The following is a 22,116-nucleotide window of genomic DNA, read 5'->3' on the forward strand; positions in this document are numbered from 1 at the left end:
AGTGAGAGAGAGAGTGAGAGAGAGAGAGAGAGAGAGAGAGAGTGTCCATCACCGTTGGTAGTTTTTCTTTGTACTTCCGGCTCTGGATGAAGTTTGCTGTCATGACAACCTTCAACCTTTGGGGTGACATCAAATAGGATCTGTCAGTGTGGCTGCCAGGATGTCTGACTTAATAGGTGATGGTTATGAGCAAGGCTTTAAGAAAACAGCCATGCAAAATATATTTCAGACAGCAAACAGTGTTAGCGTTGGCATGTGGCACCAAAAACTTCAAAAAGGTGGCTCTTTTTCAAACACTTAGTTATGTCATTGGGGGGAAAAGGAAGGGCTATGCCATCAGAAAAAGTTGGAAACTTTGAGTTTGCTTGGACGAAAAAATACAAATGCCACCCAGTAGTTCAAAAGATAGTTGAGCTGCCTCTGCATTGCCGTCACATTTACAGTAAAGTTTGTGCGTTGGTGGTCGGGATGAGTGACTGTCAACCCAAGTCTTCGAATTACACTTAAACGCTTGCTTAAAACCGAGAGTGTTAGCCTACTGTCTTAATTTCTTGACATTTCCATGCTGCGTATCTGCCAGCCGACCACAGTAGCTCACCGCTAATAAAACTTAGCTCACCCAAAATGTGCTACTGAATGACACATTGTTATGCTAAAGGAATTAGGTGCGCTTGACATTTAGTCTCAGAAATGTTGGACCAAGTTCTTTTCCATTGTGGCTTGAATGCAAATGTTCAAGATGGTTCTCTGAGCTCACTTTCTTTTCCAGTTGTTCCACCGTTTCAGTCTGTTAGTCCTGTCGACCTGTTCTTGTAGGATTAAAAAAAAAGCATTATATTGACATTTTTACAAATTAACACGGCCGTTATTGTTGCAAAGTGATAATAACTGACTGCTGAAGTGGAACTGAACAAATAACCGGTGAGCATTAAACCTGAGCAGATCCTCCGAGCTCCAGCGACAGAGTCTGTCACACATCTGCATTTACTTCTGTCTCAATCACAGAGCTTTTCTCTGAAACTGAAACGTGACATTTGATATGGCTGTTTGACATTTCTGTGTCATTGGCAGGCTTTACACTGTTTATACTGAGCTTGTTCTTTTTGCTGACCTTCAACCTCTCTGGCCACAAGCGGAATAAAATAACTGGCTAAAGGTGAAGAGAGCAATAGAAAGAAACAGATGAAGAAAATTAGCAACCGACTCCAGCAGTCTGATCCGATTCACGAGGATTATTTACAACACAAACATACATTTAGATGCACAAACACACACACACACATCCTTAAGAGGACCTTCCGTTGACATAATTGTTAATACTCCTAATTATGCTGCATTTGACTAAAACTCACTAACATGAATTTCTGACCTCTGACCAGGAAAAAACAAAGAAAACCCCTCCTGGGGATCTGGTCTACAACAAATTCATAAAATGGTGTCAAATCAAAATGGCTGTTTACAGTATCAGAAGTAAACAAAGGAGTATTTCTTACCTTTAAATGAGTTACAACATATCTCTCTCTCTCTCTCTCTCTCTCAGTCTCTCTCTCTCTCTCTCTCTCTCTCACACACACACACACACCTTGGGGCATTTCAGCTTGACCAATCCAACTGTTAGATGTGTGTAAACTGCAGTAAAGGCATTATTGTAGTTTAAAAAATAATTTAAATGAATAGATAATATCTGACATTAATATATATACTTTCTTAAGATTCCTATTGTTAGTTTTGGGAAATAGGGGAGAGGAGTAGGCAGTGTAGTGTCTGAAAGAAAGAGCAGAAAACAGAGCAGAAAACCCCAATTATGCTTCATCAGTGGAATGAGACAATTGCTTCTGGATATCATGCCAGGTTCAGACTACTTTCCAAAACCCTGGCCATCCTGAGCTCAGAGTCAGTCCGGTGATGGTGATGAGATTCCTGATCAGTTCACTGAATCTCTTTCTATCCCTGGGATTCATGTTGCAGCCCAGTAGACTACAGCATGGCCACTAAAGTCTGATAAAATAGTCACAGTGAGAGACTGCAGCTTCTTATGTCCTGCTCAGATTTAACATCTATCTATCTATCTATCTATCTATCTATCTACCTACCTACCTACCTACCTACCTACCTACCTACCTATCTATATCCACTGCCCTATACCTATATCCATAACACTGACATCTACTTTTCCACTAGCATCACACATTGTATTACTGACAATTTACAAGTTAAACTCCCAATAGGACCCACATCTCTTCAGACTGCTCACAGAGTCCCACAATTGGCTACTGTCACTATAGTTGACACAGAAGATAGTATGCATGGACAAATTTGCTCTCTAACCTCCCGGGTCACAGATGTCTAGAGTTTCCTGATGACAACAACACAAATGCTTTTCTGCACTCAGGAGGTGACACTAACTAGTGACCCTTCCATATGCATGTCAGAGTAGAAATTCATCAATTTTTCCAGTCTTCACCTGTCTCTTGAGCCTGTGCTCATTGCACAATCAGATGCAGGAGCAGAAGTGTGGTGTTTTCTGTTGTACGTCATCTATCTCACAGTTCAGTGTGGTCACTTTTCAGCTTGCCATGGTTGTAAAGAGTGATTTAAAGCAGACTTCCTGTCGGCTCAAACCAGTCAAGCCATTCTCATCTGATCTCCCTCATGTATTATTTGTTTCTGCCCACACTACTGCCAATCGCTAGATTGTTGTTATCGCCATTCTGTGTAAACTCTGTTGTGTGGAAAAATCCTAGGATATCACAGTTTCTGAAATACTCAAACCAACAACCATGCCACTGTAACTGAGAGCAAACTTTTCCCCATGTCTGGTATAGACCTGGAGCTGCATGGGTTTATTGAATTGCTGCTACATGATTGGCTGATTGGATAATTACATAAATGTGTCATAATGCAACCACATACTGTCAATCCCAGACCATCTCCACAAGTCTGACTGATCTGATAAAATACACACATAAGATCCTGATCACTCAAGGTGGATGTTAATACCAGAAGAGGCATTAGATGAGGCATACTCTCTCTCTCTCTCTCAATCAGTCTATCTATCTATCTATCTATCTATCTATCTATCTATCTATCTATCTATCTATCTATCTATATATCTATCTATCTGCATGAGATATACCTCATTGTATTTCGCCTGTATCAAAAGAAAACACTTTTTATAATTTATTTACACACTTTCTGTTTCCTGATCACCCGGGGTGGGTGTTAATACCAGCGAGGCATTAGAAGAGGTATACTCTCTCTCTCTCTCTCTCTCTCTCTCTCTATCTATCTGCAAGAGATATTCAATTTCATTGAATTTGCATCAAAATAAAACACTTTTTATAATTTATTTACACATTTTCTGTTTAGAAAAACATAATTTAAAACCACACACAACCACAATACCACTTAAAACGAAACAGGCAAAATCTGAAGACACCTATTTCGTGTCCAGTCCTGGGTCCTAAACGTGGCATCCTCCACTGACTGTACACAATGATGGCGGATGAATGAAAACTTTTGTGGACTCGCGTTGTAACTTTCGTGGAAATGCAAGCGTTACTCAGTGTAAACGTTAATAAAAATCGGTGTAAATAAATACAGTGTATATAGGGAGTGTTATATTTGTGGAAATGGCCGCGTGGGCTGGGTTTTCGGAAGAGGAATTGAGACGGATTCAGCAGAAAGGCGAGCCGAGTAAGATGAGAAAGTTTTGCTCATGTGTTTATTCCGGTTCAGGTTTCTGTAACTTGCTGAAAATTCACGTGTTTTTTATATATATATATATATATATATCATCTTCAAAATGGTGCTTCTTATAGTAAACTTAACATTCTTTTCTGCTCAGATGAAAGTGTAGCCGCTTCGCTGGGCCGAGGCCGGAGATCCGCGGCTACTAACCGGAGCAGGCAGCAGCTGCAGCGGGAGAGAGCTCTACAGATGGCCGCAAGAAACACAGCGCCTCTGAGCGACTCTCCTCTATCTCCTGAGCAGCAGCTTCAACCTGCTCCATCACCTGCTCCAGCACAGCCTCCACCACCCGCTTCATGCCAAGCAATCCCAGATAATATACCAAAACATGATGTGCACCAGGAGGAACCAGATCCTGTTCAGCTCAGCTCAGAAGATCCTGCAGCAGCAGCAGTGAAGGAACTGGACAAACAGGAAGTGGAATTGTTAGTAAGTCTAATGCAGGGGTGGTTTGGTTTTCTCTCAGATTTTACACTTTGGCACACAGTTAAGGCAAGACTCTACTAAACAATAGGGTCTTTTTTTTAAACAAGTAATGATAATTGCAGTCAGTCTTTAAGCCAGGTGATTCTTAATGTTTAGAAGAAGAAGAAAAACTGAGGGCATTACAGTACAGTGGAATTCTTTTCTTCACATATCCCAGCTGAGGAAGTTGGGGTCAGAGCACAGGGGCAGTTATGATACAGCTCCTCTGGAGCAGAAAGGGTTAAGGGCCTTGCTTAATTGCCCAGCTGTGGAGATTGGTGGTGCTGGGGCTTGAACCCCAATCCTCCCATCAACAACCCAGAGCTTTAACCACTTGAGCCACCACTGCCCCTATGTTCGTATCAATAGTTAGATGTTTTTATTCAAATCATATATAATCTAATTAATCATGCGTATATGTGTCAATAAAACCCCCAAATCTACTCCTTTGCGGTTCTTCCCAAAACTGCTGCTGTAAAGTTTTTAAAGCTCACAATTATACAGAATGTTTCTGTGTGCTTTAGATTTATAATTTCCCTTCACTGGAGCTAAGAGATTCGAACCCTGTTCCAGCATGACGATGCCCCTGTACACAAAGCACAGAGCTCCATGAAGACATGGTGTAGAGGTTAATGTTGTAGTGGAAGAACTGGACTGTCCTGCACTGAGTCCTGACTCTGACTCAACCCCACTGGGATGAACTGGAACACCGACTGATCCCCAGACCCCAGTACATATACGTATTTTTTTGTTTAGTTGTGAGTTTTCTACTTGTTTTATTACTACAGATGATAATTTGGATAAATTCTCAATTTAAAATGACTGACCTACTTGACATGATGTCTCAGATGGTCAATTCTGCCTGTAGTGTCTTGCCTTAATAGATCTGTGTGTGTGTTAGAGCAGTGAAATCTGACTCGGGCTCTACAGAACCACACTCGGGCATCTCTGGTCTGGTTTTGGATCAAAGCTGGTAGAAGTGAAGAATCATTTCTTCTATTTATAACATAAAACCAGCTTTTCTAGCTTATAACAGGACAGATGTGGTGCTCACACAGACAGCAGCTGCTAACCCGCTTCCTTCTGACCTGTCTTTAATCGCTCTAGACGAGAGAAGACCCGTCTGCAGCAACTTCAGTGGGAGCAGCGGGTGATGGAAGAGAAGAATAAAAGAACCAAAGCACTCCTAGCCAAGACCATTGCTGAAAAGTAAGTAAGAGTGACTCCTTAAAGGTCTTTCTTTCATTGAAACGTCTCCAGTCTCCCCACTGTGTGTTAATGTTTACACGTTTTTACATCCGTGTTTGTACAGATCGAAGCAGACACAAGCTGAAGCAGTCAAACTGAAGAAAATCCAAAAGGAGCTCCAGGCTCTGGATGATTCTGTGTCGAGTGATATCAGTGTCCTCAGGAGGCTGATCGAGCAGGCCAGTCTGGAGTACTCCACTGCATGGTAACAGACTGCTGGTTTCATTCATGGCTTCGGCTGTCACTCACTGTTACTAATGCGGTGGAGTAGATGCAGAGACGTGAACTGTATAAACTTTTCATGTGACTCTTACAGTTTTCCTGAGTGGAAAGAGATTCAGTTAGAGACTTGTGCAGCTAGATAATACACACACACACACGCACACAGACAGACAAACACACAGAAAAACCCGCAGGCAGACAGACAAACACGCAGGCAGACAGACAGACACACCTTCAGGCAGACAGACAGACAAACAAACACACAGGTGTACAGACAGACAGACAAATACACACACACACACACACAGTTATGTTTTGTTGGCATCTTATCACCCACACAGAAGGAAGCCTTAGCACAGTGCACATTTAGATTATTTAGTGAATTTAATGTCATCAAAACAGTCTCTGTTTTAAGGGAGCAGTATTTATTTACACCACTAGTTAAACCAGCAGAACTCATTTACTTTATGTACCTTCTCTTAGTTGAAACAATTTTCCATGAAGGAAACCAGACCTCATGTTAATCTACCCTTACACTTATTTGTTATAACGCTGTACTGTATTATCCTTCTCACAGACACACAGCTGATGAAAATATTGATTAGAAAAACAAATTGAAATACTCACTATAAAACACTGTTCGATCTGAAAGACACAAGAATCGTTATGTTATATTTTGGCATTCGATCTCACCAAGATATCGCCCTCTAGAGCATCGGAATACTTCCTTTAGTCCATGAAGGTGAATAACTCATTTAGGGGTCAGTCATTAAATCAACTAGTCATCACACTTCACGTGTCCAGATTTTACTCTAAGTGAAAGAAGAACATTTGGATCGGCTTCATCTCGTTCATCATGTACACAAAGTTAAGAGACACACCAGAAAGAACTATTGTATCATGAGGAACTGAGAAAGAGACTGCTGGTAGTTTTAAGGCAGGATTTTAATAACACTTGAAGGTAAATCTTCAGGGGTCTTCAGGTTTATACGTTAAATCCTGTCACCATGAGCATGCATCTGGATGACTAAACTGAGAAACAACAAAACCTTATTAATGCTGATTTCATTGATTTGAATAAAATAAGACATGAAGTTTCTCCTTTCACGTTCTCTTTTCCTGCTTTTCATTCAGGAAGCGCTTGGAAAAGGCCGAATCAGAGTACGTAGTAGCCAAGCTAGACCTGCACAAGAAGACGGAGACGAAGGAGCAGCTCACCGAGCATCTGTGTGCCATCATCCAGCAGAACGAGCTGCGCAAGGCTCGCAAGCTGGAGGAGCTGATGCTGCAGCTCGAGCTCAGCACGGATCAGGCGTCCAAGGGAGTGCAGGAGGAGGCGTGTGAGGAGAGGCAAGGCCCCGCCCACACGGCTACAGCCGACGGAACTAAAGCGAAACAGGAAACGGACGTTAGCGTGGAGAGAGGAGAGACCGCCGTAAAGACAAGCGAAGGTCAGGAGAGCGAACCGGTCACTGCTGCTGCGAGTGGCGAGGGCTAGTCTCACGTCATTTATTATGGGGAAGCTACATTTGTGGGTCTGGATGATCCACAACACTCATAATAATAATAATCAATTGCATTGATGATGGTAGATCAAGTATTATTTATTATGGTGGAGGGAGCAGGAAGAATCCAGGCTGCAGATTACAACTTGAACAAATTTGTTCTTCCTAAGAGATTTCATTGCTATATAAAGCATCAATACACCTTTTCTTACAAAGTGTAACACTATGAGCTATAGTCTTTATCAAACTTTTAGTATTGAAGAGTTTCTTGAACACTGTGCTGAAATGTAAAACTGTACAACACACAGAAAAGTGTTTTTAGGGAGGATCTGTCATGCAAAGCCATGATTACTGTGTAAAGAACAAACACCCATGGTGTGTATATATACACACACACAGGTTTTATGAATTATTCAGGAAGGTGAAAATGCCGGGTAAAGTATTTAACATGTTATAAGATGATGTGTTAGAATTTCTAGAGATTATTCACCCACTTTCCACCACACTGACTAAATTTGTGTAGTTTGATGGGTCCAAATTTTGAACATTTGCTAATTTTTAAGCCAAGTAGTGGGTTTTTGTACGGTTCGAATCGATGGAGAAACATAATGATTCTTTGTTTGTTAATCAAGTAATGACACTACACTTCATGTTATGTTTTCAGAGCTTTGATGTACTGTATATATATTTATATACCCTATAGATGATCATTTTACATGTTTGATACATGTAAATAAAAATATTTACTTGTTTAAGTTTGTTGCCTTGTTTTCTTTTACATGCACTGATCTAAGCTGCTTCACAGTGTTTGTTTTGTAAGAGTCACAGGGACTCTGGAGTCTATCACACGGGACCTGGGACATTAACTCATCACAGGGCACACACACACACTTACATTTACACACTATGGACAGTTTATTGATGCCATTCAGGTAACAACTCATGTCTTTGGCTTGGGGAGGAAACCACTGAAGCCCTGGGAGAACAAGCAAACTCCACACACACACACAAAGGAGACGGGAATCAAACCCCAAACATGCAACTTTAAAAAAATATACAGTATATGTAATGATTCTCTCAGAAAGTGGATGAGGATCTGTAGAGGAATTACAGAATTCTGACCATCACAGCAGCTCATTTAGAGCTTTACAGTTTCCAGTCATGTTATTTTTATTATTTAAACCGTCTTCATGAGCTTGTCTTTGCTAAAATAAAAGCCCCAGAATCTGCTGGTGTAGCAGTGTGAAGGTGTGCACCAGCTGAGCATCTCTGTAGGGAAGCCCTTCTCTGTAAATAACAGGTTTACTAAAAAACAAAACGCCTGTATACTGTGGCTTTAAATGGACATTTTGGATATATGGGCAAATACAGGTATGTACATATATGTAAATGTGTGTATGGATACATGAGTGCCCATGTATGAGTGTATGTATGTATTATATATGTGTATATGATGGAAATGGAATGATGAATTGAGAAATAAATAGAAATAAATGGACATTCTGGATTAATGTCCATTCAAAAAATCTATGTGGTGGCTAGGATATAGGATGATGAATATTAATGAATGAATATTATGCTAATTAGATATCTATGACATCTCAGTGTAGATCTCAATGTCTTTAAAATAATTATTTTTTAATTATTTAAAATAATTACTTGACTGGAAACAGTCGAGTGATCTTAACATTCTGTAATTTCTCTTTAGAAAATAAATAAATAAACATTATTTATTTGAATTAAAGTGCTATTTTTTAAATATAAAAAACAACTGTTTCTGTTGACATTTATTTTTCAATTCAATTTTAATTGTATAGCGCCTTTTACAACAGACAATGTCTCAAAGCAGACAGAGAAAGGAGAAAAAATAATTATTAAATTAAACTATTAAACTATTTTATCCCTAATGAGAAGCCTGAGGTGATGGTGGTGAGGGAAAAACTCCATGACATGATCTGAGGAAGAAACCTTGAGAGGAACCAGGCTGAGAAGGAAACCTCATCCTCATTTGGGTGACACTGGACAGTAAACTAACTGTAGCTAACAGCAACCAAGGGCCCATGAGGAACTAATAGGTCAGTGTAGTTTCTGAGTTCATTATAGGCACTAAATCCTTGCTGTCACAAGCTGACCGATGTAACGGCTATTTAAGTAACAGTACTGTATTACTATATGATTTATTCACAAACCTATTTTAAGTGATGCATTGTGTATCATTGAGATGGTCTGCATAGAGAATGGTGATTTTTTATTTTCCACATTATCCTCCCGTAATGTAGGCAGTATTTCCTGGCATCTCTTCTGCTAAAGAAAAAAAGACCTTAGCAGAAAAAAGGCAGTAGTCTCTGGCATCTCCCATCATCCTGCCAAAGTTAATTCCTAAAGAACAAAGTTCTTGTGTAAACAAGTTAGGAAAGAAATTCCAAGGCAATCAATATTGTTAATGAGAGTGAGGGAAAAACGGGCAATCTGAAATCTTTGAACTGAATACACACCTTCAGTGTTTTCCCTCTGACTGTAGAAGCACTGTTCAGTGTTTGTGTACTTTTTTTTTTTTTTTTTACTCAGTGTTCTCACAATGGCTGCCTGTGTTTCTAGAATGCTGTGTGCAAGCTTTCTTACAAAAATAAATAAATAAATAAATAAATTGCCTTTTATTTATATCTATTTTTGTATTAATTAAGGACTCATCAAGTTCAATTCAAATAATGTGTCTTATTTATTATAGTGGATATAAAACAAATATGTTTGTAAATATGAGCACAAGAAATTTTTTAATGGATGAAAATTAATTAATAAATAATTTTATTTATTTATTTATTTATTTATTTATTTATTTATTTATTTATTTATTTATTTTTAATTGTCCTAAATGTGCTCCTGAGAGTCGAATTCAAGTCATAAAAACTTCACGGATTACTGCACCTTTATATCTGGAACATATTGCAGAGTTTAAATTGCTTCTTATTATTATTACATTTCTAGCATTTAGCAGACATCCTTTTCTAGAAGGACTTGCAGAGGAGCTCTTGGAGCCTTCATTAAAACCTCATCCTCATGCTAGCTCACTGGATCCGGGACGAAAAGCACCATCAAAGATTTTAGTGAAAACCAGTCGTTTTCATATTATTGACACTAATTAAAAATGGTTGAAATAATAAAGAAAGCGAGCCAACACAAACCCTTTAATAAAACATCACTCAATTATGAGAAAAGAAATGAATGGTGCTGTATAAAGAGAGGAAGAGTTCACACTGTCTGCACCCTACACTAGTGCCTCAGCTGACGGAGAAGCTGTGGAGTTCTTCACTGCATTTCTAAAAAAGCTGCTGTTGGAACAGTGATCTTAATGGTTAACTGAGGAATTGTAAGCCCACTATTTACATTTACATTATATTTACATCTCAGCTCCAAAAAGTAAGTAAGATAATTCAGCACTGGCTGTATATCTGACATTGTGCCTCACAGCAAGACACTGGTGGCTTCACCAGCAGAAGCACTTATATTAAGGCACATATTTCCAAATATGGAAGCGCTGGTACACAATAAAAACATGACCACCTGCCTAATTTTTGTGTTGGTCCCCCTTTAGTTGACCCGTCATGCACTGTGTATTCCGACCCCTTTCTATCACAACCAGCATTAACTTCTTCAGCAGTTTGAGCAACAGTAGCTCGTCTGTTGGATCGGATCGCACGGGCCAGCCTTCGCTCCGCACGTCCATCAATGAGTCTTGGCCGTCCATGACCCTGTCACCGGTTCACCACTGTTCCTTCCTTGGACCACTTTTGATAGATACTGACCACTGCAGACCGGGAACACCCCACAAGAGCTGCAGTTCTGGAGATGCTCTGGAGATGTCCTTCGTCAAATTCGCTCATATCCTTACACATCAACTTTGAGGACAAAATGTTGACTTGCTGCCTAATATATCCCACCCACTAACAGGTGCCATGATGAGGAGATCATCAGTCTTATTCACTTCACCTCTCACTGCTCACAATGTTATACCTGATCTGTGTATTCAACCAAACCTGCTAGCTATCCTGTACCAGGGCTGCTCAATAGCCCTGCTGCAAAAGGAGCCTTGGACTGAAGAGCACAGATCTCAGAATCAAAAAATACCAAGGAATTCTACTCCACATGCTTTCAGAATGATTGCCTGAACCTTTAAAGTTTATCTGTTTGTATCATATCTGTGGGTCTGTATAATGACCAAAGGGAAAAGGGTACAGCTGTACAGGTTCTGATGGCCCTCCACCAAGAAGCAGGCCATCCAGGAGGTTTACCTTTCTCACACAAATTCTCAGACAAGTGCTCATTCAGTAAGATCTCTTGTACTGAAGTAAACTATGCAATACATCACAGTTAATTTAGACTCAGTGGGAGTGCTAAACACCCTGTTGTCCCAATGACAGGAACATGTTCTGATCAATAAGAACACATGCTACAACTCTTTAGAAGCATTTATTTTTCTGAGAAAAAGGCGTCAACCAGGTCACTGCAGTAGTGCGGGCTCATGGAGAGGGACTTAACCAGCAGGTCACTGCAGTAATGCAGTCTCATGGAGAGGGACTTAACCACCAGGTCACTGCTGTAGCAAAGCCTCATGGAGAGGGACTTAACCAGCAGGTTACTGCTGTAGCATAGCCTCATGGAGAGGGACTTAACCAACTGGTCACTGCAGTAGTGCAACCTCATGGAGAGGGACTTAACCAGCTGGTCACTGCAGTAGCGTAGCCTTATGGAGAGGGACTTAAAGACCAGGTCACTGCTGTAGCACAGCCTCATTGAGAGGGACTTAACAAGCAGGTCACTGCAGTAGTGCAACCTCATGGAGAGGGACTTAACCAGCTGGTCACTGCAGTAGCAGCATAACAACATGGCAAGAGAGTGATGCTTGCACTCTGAGGTTATGCTGCTAAAGATACTTTTTGCTAGCCCCTGGTGTAGTGGCCTGGTGTACTCTACTAAATCCCACATTAGACCACAGTTGTCTAATTAAGACCATGAAAGGACCAACATAACCATCACTTCCATTACACATACACTCACACCTCTCCAAGCAGAATTGTTGTCACATAAGCACAAAAGGGTGTGGTGCCTTCTCCAAGTTATCTACACCCATGGATTTGGCACCCTTACACTGTGGGAAAACATAGAAAATAGTTATGTCATGGCACTTGCACTACAGGGCTGGGAAACTGCATGCTTTAGCAATATGCTCACCCTGCATGTAGTGATGACCGAATGGTTCTGGTGAGACTTTTTGACCAAATTCAGGTTTCCCAAATGTTGTGATGTGACTCGAACCTGACTGAACAGACTGGATACCTGTAATGTACCACTGCACAGGGAATACTTCATCCTCACTGACTCACACCTGATTGAGTGAAGCGATCGTATCCAAACCTAATCAGTTTGAGGGTAAGATGTTTCCATATGACCTGCTGCTATAGGATTGAAACACTGCTTCTGGCATTTAAAAGAGACTGTTGGGTTATGTACTGTATGTAAGTATGTACTACAAACTCTAGACAACCACAGAGTTCCCCAGCAGTCTCCAGAACCTGAGTTGAACTTGGTGAGACTGATTGAAAAGGAATGGTGTCCATTAATGAGGTCATTTTATAGTGTCATATGGTCACCATGTGACTTTGTGTTAAATGTCTCTACATGTGCACAAAGCGCAGAAGAAGGTATCCATCTGTTTAAACACCACCCCTGGCACTTTTCCAGAGTTCATATAACAGGCTAATCGTACATAATCTAATCAACATAAACTTAAAAAGTGCTTATATCTGTATAATTGTCAACTATGTTATTGTTGATAGCGATGCCTCAACCTGCAGCCCACTACCTCAAGCCATGTAATGAGAAACGATTCAGTTCTGTTTGTTTGAGCAGACCCAGAGAAAATGAATTCTTGTACCAAGAGAAAGATCAAAGCCGAGACCGATTCATCGAGTGCCAGCAACAGCTTAAAATCTAGCTCCTCATTCTGAAGAACCACATTGTGGTAGAATACACCTCAGAAACTGCATTAGTGGTGGATTGTGCTAAATGTGTAGTGTTGTGCAAGCTCTTAAATACTGGTCTCATCCAAAACTACAGGGCAGATGGAAGTCACAATCAGAGCCTTAGACTTCACACCCAGTAAAGAGGTCGATTCAAATGGTTATTAGTGGTTGTTCAAATGGCTTGGCAAGGAACCGTCTGTAAAGTGCCTCAGAGCAGTCCACATAGACATCCTGAGACAGCCTTGGAAATGGTCATTGAAGTTGGAAGTTGAAGGAGTACACAACATTACTCCAACAAGTCTCCAGGAAGGTTCTTAGCTAAGAGAGCATGGAGATCTCTTGATGAAGTTGAAGTCTGCAAAAAAAAAAAAACTCATACACATACATAGGGTTTACATGTACAAACAGAGGTGTACTTAGACATCCCCTTGGCATTGACCCTATAGTAATGCAACTACCATACAGTTTACAGGAGAAGTAGACTTGTTAGAGTTCATTGTTCAAAGACAATGTTCAATTTATCTGCTATCTGACTCCAGCTTCAATCAGCCAAGCAGCAATGGCTTTGAGAATCAGACACAACATCAACATCTCTGTCTGCAGACCATAACACAAGTGCTGTAGCTTTTAGACTTAAAAGAATATGACCAAAGGAATTTGGACACCTGAACTTCACACCATCATATTTTTCCTGAACGGTTGCCACAAAGTTGGAAGCGTAGCATTTTCGAGAATCTCTTTGTATGCTGAGGCATTAAGAGTTCCCTTTACTGGAAGTAAGAGGTCCCTGTGCAAAGAAAGTGAGGTCCATGAAGACATGGTTTGCCAAGGTTGGTGTGAAAGAATTTAAGTGGCCTCAATAGAGCCCTGACCTCAACTCCACTGATTACCTTTTGGATGAATTGAAATGCTGACTGCGTGCCAAACTTCTTGCCCAACACCAGTTCCTGACTAATGCTCTTGTGGCTGAATGGGCAAATCCCCACAATCCCATTCCAAAATCTAGGTGAAAACCTTTTCAGAAGAGCAGAGGTTATATAACAGCAAAAGGGGAACTAATCTGGAATTCAAAGCACACATTTGGTTGTAAACAGATGTCCAAATACTTTTGGAAATATAGTGTATGATTCAGCTTAAACACTGTTTAACATCCTAAAGATATACCTGAAAGAGAGCGTGCATCCACTTCACATTGCTTACAACTGCAAAGCCACACTGCAGTGCATTAACAGTTACAGTTAAGGTTATAAGTATAGCCTTGCACCCTGGCCCACCTCTGTAGGCACTGCAGTCATAAAAACCTCTAACAGTGTATGGCAGAGAAGAGGAAGATCACACTTCATCAATGCCAGCAGTGAGCTTTCTGTGCACTTAGGTTTATAGCAGTAAAGTCCAGCTCCAAAGTATGCCTTATAAAAGTCTATCCATTAGAGCAGTCAAAATTTGCCATCAAGATGTATTCTATACTGGAAGGCAGAATTGGCAGAGTTTTGGCAACATCAAGCAAAAAAGATCATTTGGCTGTTAGATTGATTTTATTGGCTGATCTAGTCTAATGAAATTCTAGATGAAGTCCTAAACCGAGAAGAAGCTCTACACCTTCCATACAAATGCATTGCAGTGAAGATCCCAGCATTTGAACCTAGTGCCTGTGTCCTTCTTCCTCCTTTTCAGTGTTCATAAAGTGATGCAGCCAATTAATGGACCATATTAGACCTAGGAATAGCCCACAAGCTCATTGTGCACAGTTTTAAGACAAACACACTGGAGAAATGATGGCCATCATTCCTCACTGCAAAAAGCTACATCTACTTAAAGGAAATTAGCCTCAGTGTCTTGAAGACCACAGAAGTAAACAGACAGTGATCAGCTTAGCCTCAGCATCCTTAAGAGAACGTCAGGTGATGATAAGTTTGCTATTTCTATCAAAGAGGAGGTCTTAAATTTATGGATGCCACTGTTTCCTTTCAGTAGCCCCAGACCACCTGTTCCTAACAACAGAGCACAAGCTCTCAGCCATCTTTCTTCTCAATGATGTATCCTGGAAAGGAAACCAAAGAGCAGTTTGTCACCTTCCTGCAGAAAATCTTTGACAGCCCCTCCACTGACAGAAGGAAAGGAATGCTGATATTTGCCAATACTGGAAACATTTGGAGCTTATCACCTCTGAAAACCAGAACAAATCAGAGTCTCGGTTGTTGCCGTGGGTTCTAATCTTCTTCAGAAAGCATCATGTAGCTCTGACAGAGAGCAAGCAGCAGATTAATGGGGGATAAAAGCTGATGAGATAGTGAGATAATAACCTGATGAATTCTATGACGAAGGTCCAGGTATAACAGACTATCCATTTCTTGCACCTAGGGAGGTCACTTATTATTAAAAGGTTGCCATTTCACTTGTTAGCAGAAATTGGACAGGATCATGCTAGTTTTTGTGTTTTTTTTTTGCCCCAGTAGCAGCCTGAGGTCCCTGCATCTCCATCAGAAATAAAGGAGAAAAGCCAGAATCAGTCACAGTACAGGCCTAAGTATTGTGGCAAGGACAAAGTGAAGTAGAAAGATCTTCTCGAAAAAACTACTGTCTCCATGGATACAGGCCCAGGTCTATATCTAAAAGGCTTAGGTCTAATTCCACATTTACATTTGGCAGAAACCTTTATCCAGAGTGACTTACATTTTTTCTCATTTTATACAACTGAGCAGTTCAGGGTTAAGGGCCTTGCTCAGGGGCCCAGCAGTGGCTGCTTGGTGGACTTGGGAATCAAAGTCACAACCTTCAGATCAGTAGAACAGCGTTAACTACAAAGCTACCACTTCGCCAAGGTTCATGAGGCCACAACTGCTGCCCACTTTGACATGTTAATAAGTTCCTGCTCTTAATCTGGAAGGTCACTGTTGTAACCGTTGTTAACTGGTGTCTTTCTACCTCTTCTACCGGTGTGTTAACATCATTATTGTTTTGTTATCATCCCTCCAAAACAGGGGATCCAGAAGAACAGGCTTTTTTTTATTATTACCTTCTTCCCTTCAGGGGTCGCCACAGCGAATCATCTCTCTCCACCTATCCCTATCTTCTGCATCCTCAACACTTGCAAAATGTACAGCATCAACATGAAGTGCAATTATTTTTTCTCTTGAAGCAATATTCAAAATTATGGAAATTTTCTTTAACTGATGTTTAATTAGAAAAAAAATAAAAATAAAATAAAATCATTACAAATAAATAAAAAAAATAAAAATAAATTTGCATGCAAATGATGGGATGTAAATGAATCATGTTCATTATAAAATTTAATTATCCACAGTGTTCAGGGTTTAAGTTTCTGTAGTAAGTAAATATTAATAGGTATGTAATAAAGCCTTTGTTATGCTGTAATAAAGCCTTTGTTATGCTGTAATAATGCCTTTGTTGTTCTGTTTCCTATTCAGCCATAATCAGTAAGCCACACTATTGACAATAAATGATTCCTATTATCTTCTCTCCGCTCTCCCACTGGTGTGCATCACAGAATCTAACAGCATTAATAAACAGACCTTCCACATGTCATTTTGCGTGAGTTGGCACAGTTGTATCTGAAAGTATAGTAAATAAACTTGCATGGCTAATCAGTACATCTTAATCCATTATCTTCCAATCTACAAGACAACAAGGTGATGTTTCAGATCTTATTCTCCCTGGTGTCACATTTGGGAACCTTTTGTTTCATTAGGGCTTGAGAGTGCTGTATGGAATATGAAAGCCATATGGAAGCCACTTAAAAGACTCCTGTGTCTAAGCCTAATTAATATGAGGTATTAAGTCACATTTATCGTATGCTAAGTCAGAATTTAGAGATACCAAGTCATTATTCTGAGATACTCAGTCATAAATATGAGACATAGAGTCATTATGAGTTAAGTTACAATCCATCTTTAAGACACTAAGTCTTTATTGTGAGATAATATAAGATGAAATACAAAGGCATTCATAAAAACTAGTCATATTTTGGTCATTTCATGTCAGTCTTGAAACATTGTCTTATGTAGGAATCATTTGGAGGCCCATAATGAGAAGTTATAGTTTTAAAAATACTATGTCATAATTAAGAGATAAATTCATCATTAAAATCATTATATACAATTATGGTTATAAGTAATATTATTATTATTATTATTATTATTGGCTTTATTGTATTCATGCCCTTATCCAGAGCAACTTACAGAGGTTCTTTGAAATCTCTGTCAATAAACAGATACTGATAATGGTTCTTCTCCTTGTTCTTCTCTATGCTGAAGTTCTTAAAGACATTGGCTGTATGTTTGTATAGATGCAGTAGATCTACCTTGTGTCTTGTTGCAGTACTCAGTCTCACCCTGGTGTATGACCTGTGACATGAAACCACAACCTCACCTTAGTAGCTGTTCCTCACCCTGTTTAAGGTCCTACACAGCTGTTTCTGTTCCAGTTAATGACCGTGTTCCAGCCTACATATGAAATTGATGATCATTAGCACCTGCTTGGTATAATTGGTTAAACATACACCTGACTCTCATCCTACAAAATCCCTGACTTTGTGCAAGTGTACACAGTGTGCAAGTAAGAATTGAAGCTGATTTGAAGCCAAGGCGTAGTCACACCAAATATTAATTTGATTTCGATTTCTCTTCTGTTCACTCACTTTGCATTTTGTAAAAATGAACAATTAAAATATATATTTTTGGAAGCATTCTTAGTTTACAGCATTTGTTCACACCTGCGTTAATATGTTCTGTCTTTGAACCTGTCCATTCTGAAATCCTAACCACCTTGACATATTTTGGAGTTATAAAGCAATGCTTTGCTATCTGACCACTTATTCAGTTATTCCTTACACAGTCAGGACTTATTGGTTTGCCTGTGAAATATGCTAAGAGCCTCACTGCTGATTTTTTGGCAATCCTGTAGAGATTGATCACAATTTAAAAAAATAAAACAAATAAGTTAAATAAATGCACTGAGGAAACTGATTAAGATGGGATCTTGGACATGGATTGTCCATAGCTTTAAGAGCCTTTTAATGGGTTATATTTTGGAGCAGTGAGTGTTTTTTTTGTTCTGCATCTCCTTCCGTTTTTCTACATGAGAAAGATTTGGTGAGAGAGAGAGTGAGAGAGAGAGAGAGAGAGAGAGTGGGGGTGTGAGAGAGAGAGAGAGAGAGAGAGTGGGTGTGAGAGAGAGAGAGAGAGAGAGAGAGAGAGAGTGGGTGTGAGAGAGAGACAAAGAGAGAGAGAGAGAGAGAGAGAGAGAGGTGGCTCCACAGCACTGCAGCTGATTTATGTAGCTCTGCTCGACCCAGACAGGTTGAAAAAAGCCCCGTAACCAGAGAAGTCCGGGGGAAAAAAGTCTCGATCAACTTTTACAACAGTCTCATGTGAAGCAGGTCCTGCATACTGCAACCTGCTTTAATTCAGACCTTGACGAAAGGGTGGAGCTTTAGCTTAGAGAAATGAATTAAGAAGGAATGCATTAGTTCTGAAAAACACAGTGTTTAACCCGGGATTAAAGTTTCAGTTCATTCATTTTTGCCATATAAAAGTGGCTCTGTTTCAACATATGAATGATTTTTTCTTATTCTATTTTTTGCATTTTATATCTATCTATCTATCTATCTATCTATCTATCTATCTATCTATCTATCTATCTATCTATCTATCTATATATATATATATATATATATATATATATATATATATATATATAAATATATATAGAGAGAGAGAGAGAGAGAGAGAGCGAGAGAGAGAGTTATATATATATATATGTATGTATGTGTGTATGTAAAGTCTTTTGTATGTATGTGTGCATGTAAAGTCTCTTTAAAGTATTTCTTGTAAATTTCTTTTGGTGAAGATGCAATAGTCTACAAACTCCAACCCCGACGGAAACTTGTATTCCTCCCTGGGATTCTTTTGGGGTTTGTATGGTGAACAGGAGCGCATTAATGACTGAGTGAATGCTTCATGCTCGGATTGTGTCCCAGTTTGGGTGAATGTTCCTGGTTTGCTGCTCTGACCCTGCACTGCTGATTAGAGCAACTCCGTGTTCTTCTGTCCGCCTTTATTTCCCTAATTACCATTAACAGGGGCTGTGTGTGTGTGTGTTTTGACTCTGTGCGTTCTGCGTTCTCTTGATTACAGCGCTGAGGGAATTCACATGCAGCCCTTCAGTCCTGTCTTACATTTTACAGCCGGAGTCACGCAGGCACTTTACTGACCAGCTCACTCACCGCAGCTCAGTCCAGTCTCCGTCTCTTCTTTTGTTATAACTTTTAATTATTATTATTATTGTTATTATTATTATTATTATTATTATTATTATTATTATTATTATTAGCAGTAGTAGTAGTAGTAGTAGTAGTTGTTGTTATTGTTGTTGTTGTAGCAGTACTGTTGATAATAATAATAATAATAATAATAATAACAAGAAGAAGAAGAAGAAGAAGAAAACGTAGAAGAAACACCTGTGTAAAATAAAATTTATACAAAATGTACACGTGCATTTTTTGTATTTTAAAATTCACATCTGTTGTGTAAATAAAATATTTCATATTATTTCTTTTTTTTTATTTTTAATTATAATTATTTATTTATTTAAAAGTAGTTGTTTAAAAATCATTTCTAAATCGGTAACTGCTCAGTGACTGTTTACAGAAGTTTAATGTGATTCTCGTGATTTTATTTATTTTTGTTGACCGTGTGTGTTTTTGCAGGTTTTTAACGTCGCAGCTGAAACGGCGCGCGCAGTAACCGGGGCCTGCCATGTACCGCCGTACCGCGCGCGCTCCCGCCGCTAATTACCGCACCTCGATTAGACATCAAACAACAGCGGTCTGTAGTGTATTAAACGAAACCAACATTTACAGTGTGAATGTGTGTGAAATTAATCCACTTACCATGTCGTGGTTTGTTTGTGCCAAGCACAGGAGGCTAAAATTATAAGAAGGGGGTAAAATTCAGCCTAAAAGCTGATCAGTGAATGTTTGTTTTGATCGTTTTGCTTTATGCAGATGTTCTTTAAAACGAAGTTATTTTATTTACACTACTAACTGCGGTGTAGCTAGGCTAAGTAAAAAATAATAATAAAATAAATAAATATCACTGAGAGAAAAAGATGATTTAATGCAATATAATGTAATGAAGAACGCACAAATCGGTAAAAGTAGCCTATAAAAATTTTTTCGTTTTGTTTTGTTTTGTTTTCTTCACATCATCACGGAAAAGCAGGTTAATTGCTTGGGATAAATATGTTAATCACTCTGAGGGGTTTTTTTGTCGCTTGCGCACGCGCACCTGCGTCGTTCTGTGAGGATCCACAATAAAACCATATCATTAAATGCACCATAGATCTAAACTAATAATAAAATTTCATTAAATAATAATGATAAAAAAAAAACAAACACACCGAACTTTGTTCAGAGACTAACCGATTTACCTGGATATCTGTCATCTTTTGTCAAAAGAAAAATAAATCATTATTTAATGAATTAAGGACGTCTACACTCCAGAAGATTGGTGAATTATTGTGGCCTGATATTTAAACTTAAATATTAAATTATTATTTAAAAGTTAAATAACTAACAGATTAAGTTATCTATAAGATTAAATAATAATAATAATAATAATAATAATAATAATAATAATAATTATTATTATTATTATTATTATTATTATTATTATTATTATTATTATTATATCGCCTCGGTTGTTCCATTATTTAAAAAAACAAAACTTTTCCTGAACCAGTAGCCTAATGTTGAGCTAATGTTCACCATTTTGTCATTAGCTCCCATGTTTATATGGTGACGCAATAACTATAACAATATTATAGGCTACTTATTAATAACCATCACCTTTTTCTAAGCAATAAAAATATATTTCTATCACTGTGTCGGGAGCTGTATGCGCATTATATATTAGACTCGATGTTATTCATAAAAGGTAGTGCAGGGGAAAACCAGAAGTGATTTAACGTTTATAGTGAGGATTGAGGCTTGAGCTCGGACCCTGGCAGAGCTGATGGCAGCGGGCTAAAGCGCAGGCAGGAGAAGGAATGTGAAGGGAAAAACTAATGATGAAAAAAAAACGTGCACTCTGTCCCACCGGCGGCTTAATTAAATACACGGAAAGAACGAGAGCGGCACATCTGGATTCAATCCTCCTCCCTTTGATGGCATCAAGTGTTCTTTTTCCCCCCTGGATCTGGGGGCTTGGAAAGCTAAAGTGATATCTGAGGCTATGAGAAGCCTATAGACGGCATCCATTAAAACGCACCGTAGGCCTATACCTGCCAATAGGCGCACAGCCAGGTGTCGAAAACACACGGCTGGGTCTGAGTGAGTGATGGAAATATATCCATCTCTATATCCAAGGAACTAAAATATTCATCTTATAGTCTACGAAATGGCTAAAAAAAACCCAGGTTAGGATAAACAACACAACAAGAGTCAGTGTTATCTGAGGCTTCTGCAGTGCAGGTTAGGTTGCCCTTCTACCCGTTATCACCTGTTTTAGTGATAAATTGGGAATCCCGTGCGTCCTGAATTCAGCAGATTATAAACTCGCACTGCAGTAAAACAGAGCGGAGGTGATTTCCCTTTAACACGTGCTCTTGAAACTGGTCATTAGTCACATATTTCACTAATTTGGGAATCCCTGGCTCTAAGTGCTCTACACATTATCAACACATGACTTCATAATCCCGCCCTCTGATATAGTCCCTCGTTTTACAGTCACTGCTTCTTGTTATCCTTTTATTCCCGTTATTTTCCGCGTGCGCTCTGTAGCGTACTTCTGTTAACTTTGCTGTAATCCCTGGAGTGCAGTGGACAGAAGAGCAGACACCGGGAGTCTGTACAATCTCAGAGACGGCACAAAACCTTTTTTTTGCCA

The 22,116-nt window shown here is 39.3% G+C and overlaps 1 protein-coding gene across 1 annotated transcript; it reads left to right on the forward strand.

Annotated features, from left to right (window-relative positions):
• Window positions 1-3,473: 3,473 nt before the first annotated feature.
• Window positions 3,474-7,916, forward strand: gorab (golgin, rab6-interacting). The gene is made up of 5 exons (XM_058379793.1): window positions 3,474-3,696; window positions 3,848-4,175; window positions 5,323-5,424; window positions 5,528-5,668; window positions 6,820-7,916. The coding sequence occupies exons 1-5, from the start codon at window positions 3,633-3,635 to the stop codon at window positions 7,181-7,183; spliced, it is 999 nt and encodes a 332-aa protein (XP_058235776.1). The 5' UTR covers window positions 3,474-3,632; the 3' UTR covers window positions 7,184-7,916.
• The last annotated feature ends 14,200 nt before the right edge of the window (window positions 7,917-22,116 follow it).

The sequence above is a fragment of the Hemibagrus wyckioides genome, linkage group LG25 (assembly GCF_019097595.1).
Source record: "Hemibagrus wyckioides isolate EC202008001 linkage group LG25, SWU_Hwy_1.0, whole genome shotgun sequence".
NCBI lineage: Eukaryota > Metazoa > Chordata > Actinopteri > Siluriformes > Bagridae > Hemibagrus > Hemibagrus wyckioides.

Coding starts and splice junctions, on each gene's coding strand:
- gorab (XM_058379793.1), top strand. CDS start 3,633: ATGGCCGCGTGGGCTGGGTTTTCGGAAGAGGAATTGAGACGGATTCAG. Junction 3,697..3,847: donor TCAGCAGAAAGGCGAGCCGA/GTAAGATGAGAA, acceptor TTTTCTGCTCAG/ATGAAAGTGTAGCCGCTTCG. Junction 5,669..6,819: donor CTGGAGTACTCCACTGCATG/GTAACAGACTGC, acceptor CTTTTCATTCAG/GAAGCGCTTGGAAAAGGCCG.